Source organism: Apteryx mantelli, chromosome 3, assembly GCF_036417845.1.
Source record: "Apteryx mantelli isolate bAptMan1 chromosome 3, bAptMan1.hap1, whole genome shotgun sequence".
Classification (NCBI taxonomy): domain Eukaryota; kingdom Metazoa; phylum Chordata; class Aves; order Apterygiformes; family Apterygidae; genus Apteryx; species Apteryx mantelli.
This window is the reverse complement of record NC_089980.1, coordinates 138,735,334-138,755,518: the sequence shown is the minus strand read 5'-3', so window position 1 is coordinate 138,755,518 and position 20,185 is coordinate 138,735,334. Positions and strand designations below refer to the sequence as shown.

The window sequence follows — 20,185 nt, the reverse complement described above, 5'->3', positions numbered from 1 at the left end:
AAACAGGTGGTTTTTCCTCCCTGCTCGGCTCAGCCAGTCACCCAGGTTGCACAGCAAGCTGTTGCACGTGGTAGGTGTCTTTATAACAAAATGCTCCTCTACGGACAGTCATTTCTGCTGCGCTTCAACCTCAGCAACATAAAGCAAGGGAAATGGAGACGTGTCGGCTGGCAGAAGAATGGACACCAGCATTTACCTTCCAGCTGGAGCAAGAATAGGAAGAAGCTCTGACTCTGGTTTATGGGAGCCGCAGGACCAAAATTTAGCTTTCTGAGGGAGACCACACTGGCTTCCCTCATACCCAGTCTTATTCTGGGTCAGCCCTTACCAAAAAGGCAAGGAATCTGGGGGGCTCAGGGGTTGCTCAGCTGTGCAAGAAGGGCTGCAGAGAGCAATTGCGATCTGTGGGGTTTTCTATGGGCACAAAGTACGTATTTTTTATGGAAGTACACTCCAACCTCTGCTCTATGACTCAGCCTCTGCTCTATGACTGTGTCCTTATCTCTCTTCTCTGTGCAGCTTAACGCTACCGGTGCCTCTGCAAGTCGAAATTTATCTGACTTCTAGGAAAGCCAAGCAGATTTAAACTACCTCCATGTCCAGGTTAAGATGTGCAAGAGACTCTGCAGGCACCAAAATTGTCCAGAAACTTAGGAGAACTCTGCCATGAAGACTCACCCCAGCTGCTTTGCCTCCCAGCTTCTGGAAAATATGTGAAAAAAGGAAGGGGCCAAATACATATCGAATCCTAGAACACCTTTGGTTGGAAAGGACATTTGGAGGTCTGTGGTCCAGCCTCCGGCTACAAGCAAAACTAACGTCAAAGTCTGATGAGGTTGTCCAAGTAGGATGGAGACGCCACAGCCTATCTGGGCCCTGTCCACCATTCTCAAGGGAAAGATTTTTTTCTTATTTCTAGCTAGCATTGCAAGTTGGAGCTTGTCCCTATTGCCCCCAGTCCTTCCTCTCCATGCCTCCGAGGAGAGTATGGCTCTGTCTTCTCTTTAACCCCTTTAGGTGGTGGAAAAAGACTCCTCCGGGCTGAGCTCAGCTCCCTCAGCTTCTTTTCATGGGCCATCTCCCAAGCCCTGGGGTAAGAGAGTACCTTTAGGGCCCATTTTTTACGGCCATCACTTTCCACAACTGTCACTTTTCATCACGTTATTTCGCAGAGGCAAAGCGCCTCCCGAGCAGCTCTTTGGGGCCAGTTATACCCAAGTACGGCTTTCACAGGAACAAGCGAAACAGAAGCAAGTTTGTTCTGAATTATTATTATTTTTTAATTCTGTCAGTAAAATCCAAAGTATCGAAAGAGATATAAGCCTGGCAGGCAAAATCAGAACATATTTGGTATGGGAGCACGTTGGGTTATGTGATAAAAGGCTCATCCCCACACGCACGAAGGGGCGCAGAGGCACAGCGGCAAGCAGGGGAGCCCCGATCACCCATCAGAGACACGAAGCCCCCGACCCACCTCCTCCCGGGGGTGTCTGGGACGCACTACGGGATGCAAGGGAAGAGCGTTTTGGAATTGCACAAGACTCACTATGGGATGCTCAGGGGAGGAAACAAAGGTGGGGAAACGGGGAGACCAAGGTGGTTTGGGGGAGGAACAAGCGTGGGAAAATAGCAGGATAGGGGGAAAAAAGGGGCTGGTTGGGTATAAGCAGTTCCTGGTCAGGACACTTGTCTGAGGATGCCCTGAGCCTGATCAGCACAGTCACTCCTGTCTTCTCATTAAACTCCCTTTCTAACTATTTTCCTGGGTGAGAAAGTCTTGGACCAGGAGGTCCAAGCCAGCTCCCAGAGATGCCATGGTGTCTGGGGACGCCTGAGCCCCTTTTGCACGTGTGGGTCTGTGCGGGAGGTGACTAGGGACGAGAGGATGTATACAAAACACCTCACTTTTACAAAAGCGTTTCTAAGAGGAAGCAATTCACACAGAATGATTCATTAGGAACGCACAGAGTAAAAAAAGAAAGACATCAATACAAATAACGAAACCAATTAATTCGAGGCAAGCCCCACAGCGCTCTAAGCATCTCTAGCTGCCTGCAGCTCCTCATGTATCATGCTGATGAAGAAGAATTCCTGCTGCAAGTCTGCAAAAAAGAACAGGACCTTAAAGACAACCTGACAGGTGCCCCATGCTCATGATAAACTTCTCACTTGCCTTGCCTACACCACAGAAATATGGCACAGTCCTCCATCCAGCTGTTTGGGAACAAGCTTAGCTGTGTTAAATTGTAAATGAAGACGTTCGGGTGGTTTTTGCCCTATCACCAAACACGTTGCCATCCCATAGACCCCCACAGAACAGGTAGCTTGTGTTATCCTTGGAGCCTATAGACGTGGATGGTCCCTGCCGCCCTTGGGCCACAACACCCTCTGTCCCCAAAACCCGCTCGCTCCCAGGCAAAGGCATCTCCCACCCAGCCCAGGCATCCCAGAGGGGAGAGCTCGGACCATACCTGGCAGCTTCCCATCCAGCTCATCCCACAGACAGAAGGCGAGGCTGAGCACGTCAGAAAAGTCCTTCTCCAGCTTCCTGGTGATCTCCACCTGCAGCCGTCGCATTGCCGAGCGCATCAGCGGGAGGGGACAGGGCTCCGGGCTCCTCACCCCAGCAGCCCCGGTTGGTTCCCACGGGGGCACCCCCAGCCCCGTAGCCCCAGACGGGCTCCTCCGCGGCCCCAGTTGGTCGCACCCAGGTCGTCCCATCACCACGCACCCCCACGACCGCTGAAAGCAGCGTGGTTGCACAGCGGCAAATGCTGCATGGGCTGTTTGCTGTTGCTAGTTAGGATGCGCGTGAAGGAGAGGGCATCTTGCAGAGCTGGTCGATGGCTCGGAAATGGGAAGGGCGAAATATTTTCGTACTGCTTTTCAGGGCAGAGCAGAGCACCTAACCCAAAACAGGGAAGGACAGAACTGGCCGTCGTAGGATTTGACTCTGCAGCTCCAACGTATGAGCTGCCATCTGCGAAACTGCTTAGCCCAGAAAACTGTTGCTGCCTGCAGGGGCTGCAGTGCCTTCAGGTGTGGAGATGGCAGCTTTTAGCATTTGATACTCTAAGGTGTTTACCCAGCGGTAAGTACGAGCATTAATTTGGGAAAAGGAGTGCTGTAGTTGCCAATTACGGATGATGACTGCCGGTCGAGCTAGGAGTTCGTATGCAGACCCCTGAGGACAGGGCTCAGACCTGCAATTAGTGCCTTGTGCTAAGGGGTGGTCAATACTGGTGAGCAGCCGTTATGGATTAATAACATTAATAATGCTTCTGGGCACCACCGGAGACGGGTCTCAGGTGACTCCTGCCGCAAAAAGCAACGCCAGCGTCGACGGCGGCGGTGCCCTCGCAGCATGAAACTCCCTCCCCAAACTGGGGGCCCGTCCAGACTGTCCCTGGGGACGGGACCCCGTGCAAAGCCCTGAGCCTGCCTGGGGACGGTTTGGGGCAGGACGATTCGGCCCAAGTCGCAAAGACGTCAGGGTCGTTCTCCCGGTGTCCCGTGCGATAGTCACACTTCAGATGCATCCCAAGTCCTTTCCCTGGCTCTGTTCAGGTTACTAGCACAGGTGCAATCAAAATATCCCTTGGATAGTTTCCCAGGCAGCATTTTTCAGCATCTTTGGCCATAAGCCTGAGCATGAGGCAGTCCTTTTCGGGATACTATCCTCTGTCCCCAGAGCACTGTCCACTACTGTAAAGAAATCCCTCCAGAAGAGGAAGATGCATGACTTACCTTCAGTTTCTGGAACTCGCATTTCATTTCCTCCTTTGCTTTTTCAAACATTCCCCCTTCCACCTTATTCTTTAGACCTTGGTTAATGACATTTTGCATCCTTTGATATGCTTGTGGTCCTCTTATCTTAGCAGCCTCTGTGGTAAAGTGGGAACAGTCACAATGATATCCAGATCCAAGACGGATGTGGGGAGAAGGGCTGGTGCTTTGATTTGGGAAAGGAAAATGGTGAAAGCCCCGGTCTTCTGCAGAAAGAGGCCAAGCTGGCTCAACTAGTGCCAGTGACGTGCAGTAACCGAGCTGACTTCCCTCCACTGCCTTTTCTCTCAGACTTTGTAAATGTTTTCAGAGGATGAGCCATTAAGGCAATATTTTACACTGCTGTACTGGAGGTCACCCATGCCCAGGACCCTTTCTTCTCAGGGCTAGGTGTGACTATTTACTGGTGTCAAGACTGACAGTCCATTTTCAGAATCCACTAATCGAATAATTCAGGTGTCTTTCTAAAGCAAACATGAATGATTTCTGGATCTTGCTTTTTTCACTTTTTCATTTTCTGAGTATGCCACCTACTGATGTAAAAACAAGGCAGTAACAAATTCATGAGCTTTTTACTTTAGCATCCTTCACGCTCCTTCCTTCAAAGATATCTAAATAAGAATGAATTAATGCTAGAAAAAATCTTTAATTTACAAGAATAAGCAAATTAGAATAAATCAGGCAGCTAATTTTCCATATTTGAGCATGATCCACTTGGGACTTCAAAAATCTCTCTGAGTTGATGACTAACATATCACCTTTTTGATCTTTGTTCCCAGACTTTCAATAAGCAGACTGTAAGCCTGGACTCTTCTTCTGAGCCCTTGTTAGGATTATTTTATAAAAATCAAAAGAACTTTCAGTACAAAATTAAAAAAAAAAAGGTGACTGCTCATACCTTCATAACATAGCAGCAGGTCCTTTTGAATGGATGCTGAGAGGGAGTGATAAATATCTGCTTTCCTCTGGAGGATGACTTTTTCAGTCTCACTGATGATGAAGTCTATCTGCAAGAATAGCTTGAGGTGTTTGCCACTGTCGTTTCAATCACATAAATCATCTAAGCTAACAACCTCATAATACTGGTCTCATAAAGACAATCTAAATTAAAGTTCAGCATTCAGCAGACGATGGTGTCAACGGGCACCACCTTTCCATCGTGCTCTGAATTAATGTGGAAGCTGTCCAGCTGGGAAGGTTATGCCACAATTTAAGAACAAATACATCAACTCCATACCTTCCTGAACACCATGCTTGCTAAAGACAAGGCAGAGCTGCTCATATGCCTCTTCCTCACCCACCCAGCATCTTGACACAGAGCTAATCACCTCCGCAGGTCCTACAAAGACTACGCTCCCCTCCTTTCCCTTCTCCGATAGCCCGTTCTCATTTGCACAGTCCATTGTGGGACTCCCCCGGGCCGGAGCGGGACGGGCAGCAGGGCAGTTCTCATGCCCAGGTCGGAGGATCTGAGCGTGCACGTTTCAGGCGCATCCCCTCCCGACGCAAGCATACCTCCTGCTCGAGGAACTCGAGCCTGCAGGTGTCAGCCACCAATTTCTTCGTCTCGGTTTCCCTCAGCTTCTGCTGCACTGCGCATCTGAACGCAACCAGGTTGGCTTTCAGCGTGGCCCAGGTGCCCATTTGGATCCTGGTAGGGGGAAAAATTAATTGACAATGACAGAGAAAAAGGGGAGGCGAGGGAGAGGCTGCAGTAACACGGGCTGTGACAAAGCAAGCAGGGCAGGGAGGTTTCCATGGTCCCGGGAGCAGTAAACCTCTTTCACCTTCAGCTAGTCCAGACTGAGGATGTGGCCTTCCTTACTTCTTCCTTCGAAAAGGAGCAAACGCTGGACACAGCGACTTGTCCCTTCCTGAAGTCACTCGCTAGGTGACATGCCCCAGGTTTTGGGGCGCTGTGACATTTCCCCACTGCTCAGGTCTGCTGGACACCGCGATCAATAGCTACCAGATGTACAACGCTCTTCGAGGTTAAGCAAGTTACTGATGAAAAATTGCTTTCATTTTAGCTCTGTTCAGCGGTCACTCGCCTTCCTCTAGTGACTCGCTTTCCTGTCCCCCACTGATCTTCCCTTTTTCTGTCTACTATGCAAAACATAGCAGACGGAAACCTGCTTTTCACCTTACACCATTCTTAACAGACTTTCTTGTGCTGAGGGTGTTAAAGCATGCAATGCAGGCGCATGTCCAGACCTTGGTCTGAGGCTTAGCTAATGGAGCAGACCCCGAGAAACTACTGGACACGCCACAAGCAGCTGCTGATCATATCACATAAAAGAGTGAGAAGCAGACAAAAGTTAACAGCGCCCTGAGAGACGGCTGGGTCTCACGGGTGGTTAAGAGGGAGGTCTATGAGGGACGGTCAGACCTCGCAGATAACTGAAAGGGCATCTTCGGGACCTCTGGGGGAGTCTTGCAAGGCCAGCAGGGCCCAGGTAATGCTATATCAGCAATACCATGCAAGACCGAGATACCACAGGTAATGATATCAGAAATACAAAGACTGGGTGCACAAGTAGCAAATTTGGGATCCTTAGAGAAAACGTAATTAGAGGTTAGTAATTTATCTGGGGCAGAGAAAGAGAGGGATCAAGGTGGATGGGGAAGAACTAGCATGAGAAAAGGGAAAGAAAGGGTGGATAAAAGAGGCTGATCAAGTGCAAGCAGCTGCTAGTCAATACGCTTGTCTGAACAAGCCCTGTGCCCGATCACCAGCCTGTCCTTTTCTCTTGCTAAACCCTATCGCTAACTATTTCCCGCGTGACCTCACTCTATCCCATGAGCGCGCGCTTGTGTACCTACGCGTAATCTGCTAGCAACGTTAAGCTGCTCTAGCTGGCTTCAGCCCCTCCTTAGCAAAGGGGATTCCCCCTGCTCCTCGGTACAAATAACAACGTTGAGATACGGTGGACAGCGCAGTGATGCAAGAACCAGAACGTGACTTCCTCTCCTACGGTCCCAACGAGGGCCCGTCCCTCTGCGGCGAAGTGAAAGAGTCAGTGGTTGAGGGAAGAACCAAAGGACTCATTGAGGAGAAGCTAGAGCCCCGACAGCTCCTTGGGAGGCACAAATCACAGCCAAATCCCCATTCCTGTAAAGATGGGAGTAAGCAAAGAAAGGACAGACAGCGGTGGGCTGGGCGGTATCAGCCAGAGCCGCACGTCAGAGTGACAAATTCTGCACGAGGAAGAGCTGCAGACAGCTGGGAGATGATTCAGAGACGGGCAACAAGAGCGACGAGAAGTCACGAAAACAAATGACAAGCAGACAGAAAAAACGTGACTTGTTCAAACAAGAGAAGACTGAGGGGAAATACAGGAGGCTTCAAACGCAACAAAAGCCACTGAAAAGCAGAAAACATTAGCCTACTGCCATAACCCTGAGGAATAAAACAAAAAGCCAGAGGTTTAACCTGCGTTATGGGACATTAAAGTTAGACATTAGGAGAAGTTTTCTAATACGAGGGTTTGTGAAGCACCGGAGTAGGTTACGTAGGTGGTCATTACTGGAGACATATAAGACTAGGTTAGACAAACATCTGTCAGAAGTAGGGTGGACACAGCTGTCTTGCTGCAGGACAGCGAAAGAGCTATGGCACCTCAGGATCCCTTTCTGCACAGTTCGATTTCAAGCAGGGACAAGAGTCTCTCACCTGAATATTTGTCCAAAATTCATGTCAATCTTCTCATAGATGGGCTGAGCCAGAGATTCGTTGATGTCTATCCGGTCAAAGATCCGGGAGGCGTACACACCGTTCTTCAGGCACACGGCTTTCAGCGTCCTGTGATAGCCTTGGTACCCACGGTCTCGCTGCAGGAGAGGAAACACAAGGAATAAAATGAGTACAGGACAGATGCCTGATTGTGATTCGCACTACAGTAACCCCAGGAGATCGGAGCTCCAGCATGCTGGACAAGGGCCCTGGGCTGTGTCTTAACGCATGCCTCTCTCCAGACCTCAGCTGAATACCACCAGGACACATAACCTCGAACATTCCCCTTTTTCCTTTGCAAATTCCAGACGGTTTGGAAAGGAGAAAACAAGTCACAGTCTCCACATCTGGAGATCCCCCAAGACACTGCAAGGGCCAGTTACCACCCAGCTAAGTCTTCCTACCGAGACGCACAAAGAAATATGACTTGCTGATGCTTAAGCAAAACTGAGCATGTGCAGCAGAAGACATTCAGCGCTGGGAGGAAATTTGTCCTTGAGCTATGGTGCCTTGAGCCATGAGCAGCAACCCAACAGGGCTTCAGAGGATCTAATGCTGGAAATGAAGCATTTCCATCCCTTCAGTGTCCCTGTGTGGGTCTGACCCTCCAAGGTCACACAGAGAATCTGCCCTGGTGTACAGATGTGCCCCATCTCCTGTGTTACCCCTCTCCATATGTCCAGGATCAAAGAGAAACCCCACTGGTCTGGTTGTTTGAAGGACACCAATGCCACCCAGCCCAGCATGTCTCTTCGTCCTGAGCTGTATTTGAGCATTCTCTGTCCATGTTGTACATCAGCTTAGCCTGCGAAACAGCAAGCAGGTGTTCAGGAGGCTTCGAGGGTGCTCTGAACACGCTGGGCACATCGTCCACCCACCGATCACTCTCTGATCTCAGAGTATTTGCCAGCAGTTGGCAAGCAGCAGAGGAGGAATGGCTAGCAGAGTGTGCTGCTGACCGGAGAACGAAAGACACTGACTAAATCTCTTAGACATGGGAATATGATGCACACGGAGGGTGTGACAGCCTGGAGAAGAGAAGGCCAAGAGGGGGATCTTGCTGATGCCTACGACTACCTAAAGTGGGTTATAGAGGAGAAGGAGACAGACTCTTCTCAGAGGCATGCAGCAAAGGCACAAGAGACAATGGTCACACGTTTCAGGAAAGAAAAATCCCTGCCAGATATAAGGAAAACTTTTGCAATGTGAGCAGTGAAACACTGGAACAGAGGCTGAGAGAGGTTGTGGACACTCTCTCCTTGGAGATTTTTCAGGACTTGCCTGGACAAGGCCCTGGACAACCAGACATAGCTTCGGTGTTACCCATCAGGAGGTTGGACTGCAGACCTCCAGAGGTCCTTTCCTCATTAAATTATTCTAGAATTCAAAATATACTGCTTTATACCCACTTTAAGGAACTTGTGCATAATTTTCTCATACGACTTTTTTGCTTCATTTACACCTTCATTGAGTGGCTGTTCCACAGGTACAAAACATTTCTCAATATCTTTCTCCAGCTCACTGATCTTCCCCATAATGAAGTCTTTCAAGACATTTTTTTTCACGTGCAAATGCTGAAATGAAAGGACAAGAGAGAACAAATCACTGAACACATGCTGGAAGCAACCGAAACATATCCCTGCATCTCTTCCATCTAGAAACTGTGAGGCAGGCTCAGGGTGAGTTAGGCTTAGATTAGCAATGTCCAAAAATTCCCTGGGGTGATGAAAGGGGCCGTGATGGCAGTTCTGGGAGAGATTTTTCCTCTGGACTCATTACTGAGCCATAAACCCTGGGTTGGCAGAGGAGGGGGTGTAGAGAGGGGCACTTTAGGCAACCTTCCAGCACCAGATTTGGGAAAATTCTGCATTTTTTTTCCACCCCTGCATGACTTTTCCTTTCCCTGCATTGCAGAGTAAGAGGCAAGTTTGCCCTACGCGCACCCTGATTCAATCACTGCAAGCAGTGCTGCCCCACCGGCAGCCTATGGTGGGTTCACGGCCATTTCCCCCACTCCAGGGACATTGCTCAGAAACGCCTGTGCAAAACTGTTCCGCTCTACCACCGGGAGCTAAGGGATGGCCTGTGATACTCCTTTTTGGGAAGGGCGTAGGAGATGCAGTTGAGCAACCATCCGGGGCACCCGTGCATCAACACCCTCGTCTGCCCACTGCAATGTATTTTATGCGTCATGCAAGAAGGAGATGGCACACCCTGCCTGCTCAAAGGCATAGGAAAGGAGAAAGGCCTGTCTGGAGCCTGCCCAGCAATGAAAAAAAATAAATCACAATATTTACTAAAGCTGTTCTCGACAAACCTGTTTGTCTTGGTTGGAGCTGAGATTCTGAATCAGTTTAAAAATGACCAAAGTCTCTTGTACATAATCCATTAGCACCTTCCTCTTCTCTGATACATAAAACTTTCGGATGTACTCCCTCAGCTTTGGGATCTCTGAAATCATGCAAATAGGTTGAGTTAGAAGTGCAAGAACCCCATGGAACACTCTTAAAATCCTCTTAAAAACCCCGTGGAAACTCATTTCTCCTGCAGAACATCTGGGAGATCAACATTTCACAATCTGTGTCTTGCAGTCCCTTTCGGTGCCCTGAGAAGGCCAACGAGAGGTCCTAGGTGACCAGAAAAGACGTTAAGGGGCCGTTTTAGTTGCGTCAGCTCCCTGGACTGGTTCAGCACATAGCCACACAGGCACAACGCTGGTCCATCAGAGCACAAGGTGGGCATGTGGGGGCACGTGCAGGGTCACCTCAACCTGGTTTGGCTCCACAGCACCATAAGTGCACCTTGGGGACAGGAGGTTGCACCAGCAAAAAATGCACTGAAAAATATTTCTGTAGATAAGCAAAGGACTAGATAAATACAGCGCCAGTGCAGGCTCATGCTGATGTCCGTAGCCTTATTATAGTAATAGATCCTAGTTCTGAAGGACTGGAAAAAAGTTAATATTAGGATAAAAAGGTACTAGAATAATTATAGACCCAGCACTCCAGCATCGAGCTGACTGAAAATGGAGGGGGGAGGGGGAGGGAGTCTTTCAAAACAGGAAAGAACAGGAAAAAAACTCATGCCAAGCCAAAAGGGGTTTTGGAAAAAAATATTGTGTCAAAGTCACTTCACATTGTTTTAATGCAATTCCGAGAATGGTTGATAACTTTAAGTGCCAAGCTGCAATGCAAGGTATTTAGCACTGTATAATCTTCAGAGCCAGGAACAAGAATGCTGTCGATTCAACATGGCACATACTGAATGATTTATAAACTGGGGAAAGAGCTCAACACGCTACTTCTAATGAAGAATGATTAAGGTGGTGCAAGGCCAAGGTGTGCTCAAGGGGTCAGCTCCATACTATTTGATATTTTTATCAATAAACTTGAGAAGGAAAAAACAATAAGGTAACTCCTGAGGGTCTTTCTAAGTCAGGACATTATTCCTTGCACCTTGCGTCCTTGTTGCCTCCCTCCTCCTGCCACCGTCCTGTCCCACCACTGCTCCCTCCACCGTGGCCATGCAACCCCGTGCCCTCTGCTGAACGGACCACCCTGTTCCAGCACCAGGACTGGGGATTCGTGCCAACACCTCCACGGTCTGCTTGGGGCAACAAGCATTCAGAGACCAACTGCATGCTTTGCGCAGAGAGAAAACCCGAATATCACCTGTTTCCTCCTTGCTGAGCTTCTTCCCCTGCCAGTACTCCCGGGCGCTGACTGTGTACACAAGATCCGCCTTTTGCAGAACTTCGGAGTTGCTGGGAAGTTTTTTCTGCAACATACACATACCAACCTTACATGTGCCATCTGCTAGTGGCACAACAGCTCAGGCACACGTGTTTTAATATATTAATTAGCGTATAGTAATTGCTGGTGCATTCTTGGGCAACCACACTCATGTCATGGACCAGCTCAAAGCTCATCCCGCTGGTGTTGCTGGGCTCCTTCCTTCTCTGCCTACAGTAGAGTGAGTTGATTTGGGTTCTTACTTTTTATGAAACAAATTCCGAATCAAGGGTCATCCTGGTAACCAAATTACTTTCTAGATTTCTTGCGTATGGCAGAAAATTAAACTGGAGATGACTAGGAAGACCAGTCAGTCCCAAACAGAGAGATAAGGGAGAGTTTGGAAGCAATCAGAAGCTGCTAGATAATGATCAGACTTCATGGAAAACATTTATTAATGAATATTACAAGAATGAGCTACAGACGTGCTATCAAAATCTCAAAAGGGGAGATTCACAATGCAGACCAACCCTGTCCAGGTTCTCCATGCCCTTACCTCTAGGTTTCTCTTCATCATTTTGCTCTTCTGCTGCTTCACAGTTTCATTCCTTTCTAGGATGGCATCACGTTCATTTGTTATCGGCGTCTACGTTTGGGAAAGCAATAGGAATTATTACTCACATTTCCCAACATGCCAAATAGATCCCTAAGTTTTTAAGGCCAAAGGGCTAGTGTGGTTTCTCCCTAACACAAGGCAAAGAACTGCATGGGGTTTCTGGTTTCTCCATCAAGTCAATCAATTCTGTTCAAGTCAGATTAGATCATATGGAAAATTCCCCAGTTTTCTTAAACAATTTCAAGGGATGAAGAATCCATTCTGCTTCCTTGTAAACTGCTCCAGTAACTTGTTAAAATTTTGCACATTGGCTCTGTTTTTGCTAGCTCATTCCAGCTCCTCCCCGTGTAATACTTCTAGACCCTGATGAAGTCGTGTTGTAACCTTTGCTCAAATATATTAATCAGACTGTCTGATAATGAGGGGGCATAACAGGAAAAGATCTTGTATCAAAGTAATGCTATAAAATACTCATTCTCTGAAAATACTGGTATTGTCACACTTTGGCATAGTTATGCAACCTTCCTTGCAGGTTTTGATTTGCTCTCTGAATTAAAAGTACTACCCCAGGTTTCTTAGGGAGACAATTTATATGGAATATTAAGGACAATGCTAGTAAACAGTTAATTTAGATTGCGACCTGAAAGAAATCTAATCTGATATTATGGTGACCTCCAAGTACTTCACTGGACAAACACTAAACCAAGGCTTGTCTTGATCTTAGTTTCCAGATCCCTCATTCACAATTCAAAGTTGAACACGGAAGTAGAAAGGCTGACCTTAGTTTAAAGCAGATGATACTCAAGGTATCGAACCTCAAGATATTGCTAGCCCTGCAGCAGACTTCTCTGGGACCCTGGGTAGCTTATTCTGTCACAGCTATCAATATGACAAACAGAAACGTCTCTTCCTTGTAGTAGCATACAGAGGACAAATTAATGAATGACTATTTGGATTGTGCCCATATAGGTAAATACACTTAAGTAAACAGAAAAGGAAAACCTTGTGGGTGAGTCCACCCCACCTTGCTCTAGCCCTGCTCAGTTTTCTTAATGTCAGTATTTTGCATTTCTTAGGGCTGTGCAAGCAGGGACCACTTCATATCCATGGCTGCTGCTTTGCCGACGTGAAAGTGGAGGCTCTCGGTAATCGCCCAAGGGCACAAGTATAAGACAAGCTGGGAGGAAAACGCCTGCTGGCTCTCAGGCCACTACCACGTGTGTCTGCTCACAGGTCATCTAATCTCGTGGTGGTGGTTAACTTATTCCCCAAATGCTGAAAAAACAGGGCTCTTGTTGTTTAAACTTGAGAGCCAAACTGGTTTCATCCTATTCACCCAAAACCTTAGGGGTGTCCACACGAGCCTTTGATACAGAACAGATTCAGGGGATACAAGTCCTCCTCAGACCCCCAGGCAAAAAATTATCTTTTAGTTCACATTTAGCCTTACAGCTTCTATTGAAATATGGAGGGCCTGCATCTTTCTTCGAAACACAAACCAGGGACCTGCCTATCTGCGTTCTTGGAAAGCATTCCTTGTTAGCTCCTTTGCACACTTCAAAACTTAAGCTTAAAAAAATACTCACCTCTTTTTTTCTTTCCCTGAAAAGATAAAAACAAAACAAAAGTTACACATTCGGACCATTTTAGCAGACTGTACTCCTCAGCTCCTGCAAGCACAAGGGACGGAGGACAGTGCCGAGATGCACCACGTTCACAGTCACACTAGGTCAGGCCAGAACCAGCATCACCCACCCCAAGCTTGGCTCCAGCCATGGCTAGGACTCAATGCTTTACAAGAATGCCCCTTTTTTCTCAATCCAAAGATACCTTATGCCCTGAAGCCAAAAAAAGACTGTCACAAGAGAGCAGGAGATTCACTTCTTTTCCTCTTCCAGTCTGACCCTAGCCCTGGTACACACGACTCCCCCAGGACACAGCTGCTGCTGAGTCAGTGATGGCCTTTGGGCATATTATACATATCCAGAAGCACCTCTGGCAGCCCCTGGACTTCAGGGATAGCTTGTTTCATTACCTCCTGTATTCCTCTAGGTCCAGGCTGTCTGACTTTGTGGCCACCAAGGCGATGTCCCTGCACATCCCACACTGGAAAGCTTTCATGCCTTCACCCAATAGCTTCTCGTGGGTTTTGTCTCCTTGAATACGTTCAAAAGAGCTGACTACCCAGATGACAGCGCATTTGTTGATGTTCTACAAGGAGCAGTAGGGGAAGAGGGACCAGAAATAAAAGAGATAAACATCAGCAAAGAATAAATGCCGGAAACGCTGAACACCTACAGTTCCCAGGAAATGGCTGAAGAAAAAGGATGTGCAGTCTTTGCAGGAGTGTATTTCCAGCTGGAGATCTCAGCCTCCCATCACGAATTCCTACAACCCACCACTGCAGCTGATGGGAGTTTGGACTGGACACCAGTGCTTGCCCTTGCAGAGCATTTGGCAGCAGCTTAACGCCAGGTGGGAAGAAGGATGAATACAGGATCAGCACCTGCAAGGCTTCTCACTGCCAAAGGAGAAACACTACAAGCCTTTGATGCTGTGCACAAGTAGAGCAACTCCACCATATCTGAGCTGCAAAGCTCATTAGTTCAGACGTGCACTGCAGCATACACTGAAACGCTGTTCTGGGCCTTCTGCTAAAAGGTTTCCCTGTTCCCCACTGTACTGCTGATGACTCTAAATCTCTCCCTCACTTATTTTTCTGGGACAGGAACACCTCTGCAACTTTTAAAAGTTCCCAGCCACAGTCCACAAGTGCTCCCACCCGCCCCACAGGACAGCTTGCCGGTCACCTCTTTCCACATTGCATCCCTTTTGCTATTGAAATCGCCTGTCCCTGGAATATCCACGAAGATGACACCTTCTGGAATCACATCCGACCTTGGGAGAGTCACTTCCACATTTTTGATTAATGGCCAGAATTGCAACTTTTTGTCTTCTTCGCTTATTCCTGGTTCTGTGTCATCGTTAATGCTGCGAGCCCGAATATACGGTTCCAAACTTTTAGAAAGCTCTTCTGCCTAGGACACAGCAGAGGAATAAAGAAATAGCCATCCTTAGCAAAGAACTTCAGAGATACCAGAAAACCATGATGACTTTCCATGGCTGGTTGTGACACTCAGAGCCGCCTTTCTTTGGTGCGGGCCCTACAAAATGAAGAAGGAAAAAGATTTCCCCAGGGTCCCTCACTGTCAACACTGACGGGGCACCCTTCCCGGCAGGATGAACGTCCCCCAGGAACGCAACAGATGGGGAAAAGACATCAACTCCCACCCTCAGTGGACAACAGGAGGCCCCCAAGGTCATCTGGCACCCAGGATTCACCTTCCTCATGAATCTGCTGGGCTCTGCTCACCCACACAGGGATAGACACAATGGAGACATGCAATTTAACAAGATCTGGAGAGGAACCTGCATCACCAGCCTGGGTGTCCTTCCCAGAGAGATAGGTCCGCTCCAGAGACTGACCCCACTTGCTGGAGTTGAGACAGAAGTAACTGAGTTAAGGTCCCTGGCTGTATTTTGCAAAGACACAAACCGATTTGTCGTGTTGGCCTGGAAAGGCACAAGCTACTCACTTGAATTTCCTTGAAGCTGATACATCTTGAAGGGGGAATATTGATGATGGGTTTCATCGCACACAGCTCTTCATAAGTCTTAGTTTCAGCTCCTTTCCCATAGATCGCACGGATCTTCAAAGCATTCTCATTCTCCTCTTCTTCGTTGTCTTTTTCGCTATCTTCGTCCAGTTCCATAAGTGCCACCAGACTCTTCAGCTCATCCTTCCACTCCTGTCGGCACAGATCAAATACACAGAAAGGTAACGGCTTGAGTGCCAGCAAGAGGGAGGGGAAGGATGGGGCTTGAGCAAGACTGCTGCAAGACAACCAACGCATGGGCACAGCTGAGGTGTCTTGGGCCTCCAGGATAGGAGAGCAAGGAAGAAGTTATATTGCTTCTCTCCTTGCACACCTAAATCAGTGGGAACTACTGCCAGGGTCTTCAGGGATGCTTCTTCAGGAACACTTTGGCCATCAGGTGTTACATTCTCCCCCATCCCCAAGTCCCTTCCGGAAGGCTGAACTTCCCTCTGGAGAAGCCCTCTAAGACTAGGCCAGACTATTTTCATTGGTGCTCAGTGACAGGACAAGGGGCAACGGGCACAAACTAAAACACAGGAAGGTCCATCTGAATGTGAGGAAAAAGTTCTTCACTGTGAGGGTGACAGAGCACTGGAGCAGGTTGCCCAGAGAGGTTGTGGAGTCTCCTTCTCTGGAGATATTCAAAACCCGCCTGGATACGATCCTGTGCAATGTGCTCTAGGTGACCCTGCTTGAACAGGGAGGTTGGACTAGATGATCTCCAAAGGTCCCTTCCAACCTCAACCATTCTGTAGTTCTGTGACTCAGTCTCCTTTCCTTTCTCCTTCAAGGGCAAAAGCACGAATATTATCCTTGCCTCATCGTCCAGAAGGTAAATTTTTGCTTCGTAATTTTTGTTGCGGCTTGTGTTGACCTGCACCACACAAGACGTGCAGGTTTTGCTCCCAGACACCGGCAAGAAGAAATTCTTCTCTATGATAGCATTCAATAACGTGCTTTTCCCAGATCCAGTGCTGCCAAAGAGACCAATGCAAATGGGATCCAGCAAAATATCTGGCTTCAAGCCCGTAAGGCGGTTCCTGAGGATGAAGAGAGAAGAAAGGGCGATTTAAATGACTCCGTCAGGTTTGTGTATTTGAAAAAGGTGGAGCACATTTTGTTATATATATACAAAAGAGACTTTCAGCTGGAAGCTGTGGGATCCTACATATGCTCCATACCCAATTCAAAGACAGCTTTCCAGCGACTCACTGGACATCATATCAGCTTCATTCTCATAGCAAGGCTGTATAAATTTGCACCTTCTAATGGGCATTTCATCTTATCAGGAAACAGGGTTTACTGTCTTTGGAAAGGATTTCCAGCAAGCTTTGCAAAGCGAGACCAGCCTGCACCCAGGGCCTCCTTCTGTACAAGAAGTCTCTCCTTGGGCCCAAGAAGGAGAGTGCATCTGGATTTTTGGGGTGCTCCTTGGCTGGAGTGGACCCCTGGGGTGTCAAGGATTGCCACCTGAGAAAATAATACATTCACAGGCCATGCAGCTGAGAGAATGAACTTTCCTGAAAACGGAGGTATCTCACAACTGTCAAGGCTCCTGAACATTTTTCTGAAATATCTGCTGCACATTCAGCCCAGCACTTCCTCCTTTTCCCTACAAATACAGGCTGGCTTAAAAGCCCATGAGTATGGCAAAAATTCTGGACCACCTCTTTCCACAGAAGAACCAAAAGATGCCCTTTGGCAAAAAAATGGCTGACAACTCACCTGATATATTCAAACCCATCTGTTGTCCCAGGTGTTCTGCACAGAAAGAGAAATTCTGACAGCTTCCTGCAGGACTCATCCAGAATGGTCCTTAGACACTTTTGCTTCTTTTTGCCTGGAAGGAGGACACAGTTGTACAATCAGAGCTGCATCTGTGTCCCCGTGTCCTAGGGTGGCACCTCCCAAGCTAGGCAGTCTTCAACAGAAGACCCCCAAAACGCAGTCCGTGAGCATCAAGCAGACCGCTCTGCATGCGATTTGCAGCATGGACAGCCCCAAAAACACCGGTTCTGCGGGGCAGTTTGTGCAGCCAGGAGACCAGCAAAGAAGAGCCTCAAGGATGGTGTCCCCTGGCTTGGAGGACTGCTTTACCCTTTCAAGGGGGGGCGACAAGAAGGGTGCAAGAGCCACTGAGCTGATGACTCCCTTCCATGGCAAGCGCAGACGCAGCCACGTGAATTTAAGCTGGCACCATCTCGCGCAGACCAGTTTTGTCCCACAAGCCACGGCTGAGCCTGGGTCACTTTATTCATGTGCAAAGCAGTTTTTATTCCAAACACGCTCCCCAGGGTCAGCAAAAGCTGCAGTTATGCATACTCACAGTTCTTCAGAGCCTCCTGCTCCTCGTCAAAATTTTGATATTTGCTGAACTTCTTCCTTTTCCTGGGAGTCTCTTCTGTTACATCTTCGTTGTTGCCTTTTCAGAGAAAGGGGATGCTCATCAGCACCTTAAGTCTCTCTAGGGACTTTGCGAGCCAAAGCTCGTGCCCGACGGCACTGGGAAAGCATCCGTTTAAACACCTTGCCTGTTAGCTGGCACTGCTAGACACAAACGCCCAGGAGACTGAAACGGATGAGCTCAGAGCAGGATGCCTCCTACCTAACCCGAACCTGCTCTCATTTCCCACAGCAGGCTACGTAAGAGATCCCCAAACTCCCTTTATTTGCTTCAGCTTAAATCCCCCTTTTGACTCAAGCGCAGACGATGCCATCGTGGTCCAAGCCCTAAATGCTGCCCAAGGGTGAACCAAAACTATATGAGCAAATCGGGATTGAAACAGATTTCAGAACAATAAAAAATAGATTTTTGGGGGGTGGGGAGGGGGGGGCGCTAAGGCCCATTTCAGAGCTCAGAAAGCAGATGCTAATGGTGAAAATCTGGGCCTCTTCTCCATCAGGTGCAAGCTGAAGAACGTGAAATTGCAGCAGTCGGGACGCCCTGCTCCACAGGTGCCGGGACACTCACGGGACACGATCGCCGCTTACCTTGTTGTTCTGGTCTTCCCTCTGCCATCGGGAGACACTAACTCCGAACCTGGGGCAGCCGTAAGCGAGCGATGGGTTGCGACTGCTTATTTGAAACGGGGCTGTGTGCAGATCAGAAGGTAAGGTGGTGGCTTCAGGAAAAAAAAAAGAAAAAAGGAAAAAAAAGAAAAGGGTGAAAGCATTGCAAGCTCCTCCTTAGGGAGAGGGAAGAGCACAGCTACAGGCTTCAGCCAGGCCTCCATTTGAGGAGGACATCGCTGCTACGTCCTTCAGCGTCACGGCAAGATTCTTACGAATTTTTATGCTTCTAGCTCATTTGCAGGACGCTGTGGCTTCACCTTAAAGCATCCCTGGGAATAGGACCAGCTGCATTTCCTGCGTTGCTACATGATTTTGAGTGAGCGAGAGCGGCAAAAGCCAGAGAGGCTTGGAAAAGCCAGAGAGAGAATGACAGGCACAGGAGACTTACCAGCACACGGAAAAATTAAACAAAAACTACCTTGCAACTGGATTAGGCAGAAAAAAAATTGTCACATCCTCCGTGCAAACATACTGTGCCGCTGATCGTAGGAGTCCTGTACATAATGAATAACTATCACCTTAAAAGCCAGTCAATTAAAAAAGCAAAATAATTAATTTCTAGTTCTTACCTTCAGATCTGTGGAGATTCCAGGAACTGCAGCAGAGCAGAAACGAAACTAAACCTTGCAGCAAGCTCTGCGGGCGTATGCAACTCCTCCCTCTGCAGACCCGTGGTCAGCCTCCTTTGCCCGCTCCTCACCTACTTCCTCTTCCAGCTTCCAAGCCGTCTCTAAAAACAGCAACCTCCCTTTCTCTTTAGGTTGCTTTCAGGTCGTGTTTTCAGGCTCTTCCCTGGATTTGAGAGCTTCTCCTGGATTTGCACTTCTCCAAGCGTGTTTTTTTTTTTTTTTTTTTTTTAACATCCCAGGTGACTCCAAGGGATGGAAGTTGGAAAAGCCACCAGCCAACAGCAACCTTGGGGAGAAGCTGCCCAAAGCGCCGGGTAGAAAGAGCCGCGGGGGCCGCGTCTCCCGCGGGGCGGCTCTTTGCTCGGCGCGGTTCTCCCCGAGCCGTCTCTCGCCCCGTGCTCCCGCGTGCCGGCCGCGCGTGCGACGAGGCCACGGCGGGAACCTTCCTAATCCCTGCGGTTGGTAGCGCACTGTCTGCCCGCGCGGGAGAACAAATGCAAAATTCGCCAGAAACCGCTCTTGACGTAACAGCATGGCTTGGACACCGGGTTTGCTAACCGACTTTGGACCCAAGTGTTGAGCCGGGTCTGTTCTATGGGTTCACAGGAACCCGGGAGCGGATACCTTGCACCCGTGGGTGTCAGTGCAAAGTCCGCAGCACCCTGGCCCTCGGCCACGGGGGCATCTCAGGGCAGCTGCACCCTTAGGGTGATAAAGCTCCCAACAAGCAAAGTTTCTCTCTGGAAGGGTTGTCCTGCTGCCTGTCCATCCTGGACGTTCGCACGGCCCATCTGCCCGTGCCCGGCCACCACGTGAGCAGGGATGGGGTAGAGCCGAGAGGGAGCAGCTTGGACCAGCGCGGTGGCTGCCCTCCCTTGCGGAAAAGCCTGGTCCAGCCTTGGGAGCCTGTGGGCGCTGCGGTGAGCTCAGTTCCTCCCCAGGTTGGGGTGAAATGTTCT

The 20,185-nt window shown here is 48.8% G+C and overlaps 1 protein-coding gene across 3 annotated transcripts; it reads right to left on the bottom strand.

Annotated features, from left to right (window-relative positions):
* Window positions 1–1,255: 1,255 nt before the first annotated feature.
* LOC106486468 (nuclear GTPase SLIP-GC-like) lies at window positions 1,256–19,250 on the bottom strand. Of its 3 annotated transcripts, none has more exons than XM_067294476.1 (20): window positions 19,167–19,231; window positions 19,016–19,091; window positions 18,517–18,647; window positions 17,852–17,947; window positions 17,251–17,365; window positions 16,343–16,565; window positions 15,463–15,675; window positions 14,677–14,904; window positions 13,902–14,077; window positions 13,453–13,468; window positions 11,807–11,896; window positions 11,191–11,296; window positions 9,837–9,970; window positions 8,929–9,093; window positions 7,460–7,617; window positions 5,302–5,437; window positions 4,685–4,793; window positions 3,748–3,884; window positions 2,472–2,562; window positions 1,256–2,102 (listed from the first exon to the last, which is right to left on the bottom strand). In XM_067294476.1, the coding sequence occupies exons 3-20, from the start codon at window positions 18,542–18,544 to the stop codon at window positions 2,035–2,037; spliced, it is 2,289 nt and encodes a 762-aa protein (XP_067150577.1). In that variant the 5' UTR covers window positions 18,545–18,647; window positions 19,016–19,091; window positions 19,167–19,231; the 3' UTR covers window positions 1,256–2,034. The 3 variants fall into 3 exon arrangements, with proteins under 3 accessions (XP_067150577.1, XP_067150579.1, XP_067150578.1); XM_067294478.1 differs by having other exon boundaries at window positions 18,517–18,617; XM_067294477.1 differs by lacking the exon at window positions 19,016–19,091 and having other exon boundaries at window positions 19,167–19,250.
* Between the last annotated feature and the right edge of the window lie 935 nt (window positions 19,251–20,185).

Bases quoted from the DNA above. Each gene is read 5' to 3' on its own strand.
- LOC106486468 (XM_067294477.1), bottom strand. From the start codon at position 18,544: ATGGCAGAGGGAAGACCAGAACAACAAG. The intron at 4,794-5,301 runs GTATGCTTGCGT...CTATTCTTGCAG, and splicing joins TCGAGTTCCTCGAGCAGGAG to ATAGACTTCATCATCAGTGA. The intron at 3,885-4,684 runs GTATGAGCAGTC...ACTTTACCACAG, and splicing joins CCTGCTGCTATGTTATGAAG to AGGCTGCTAAGATAAGAGGA.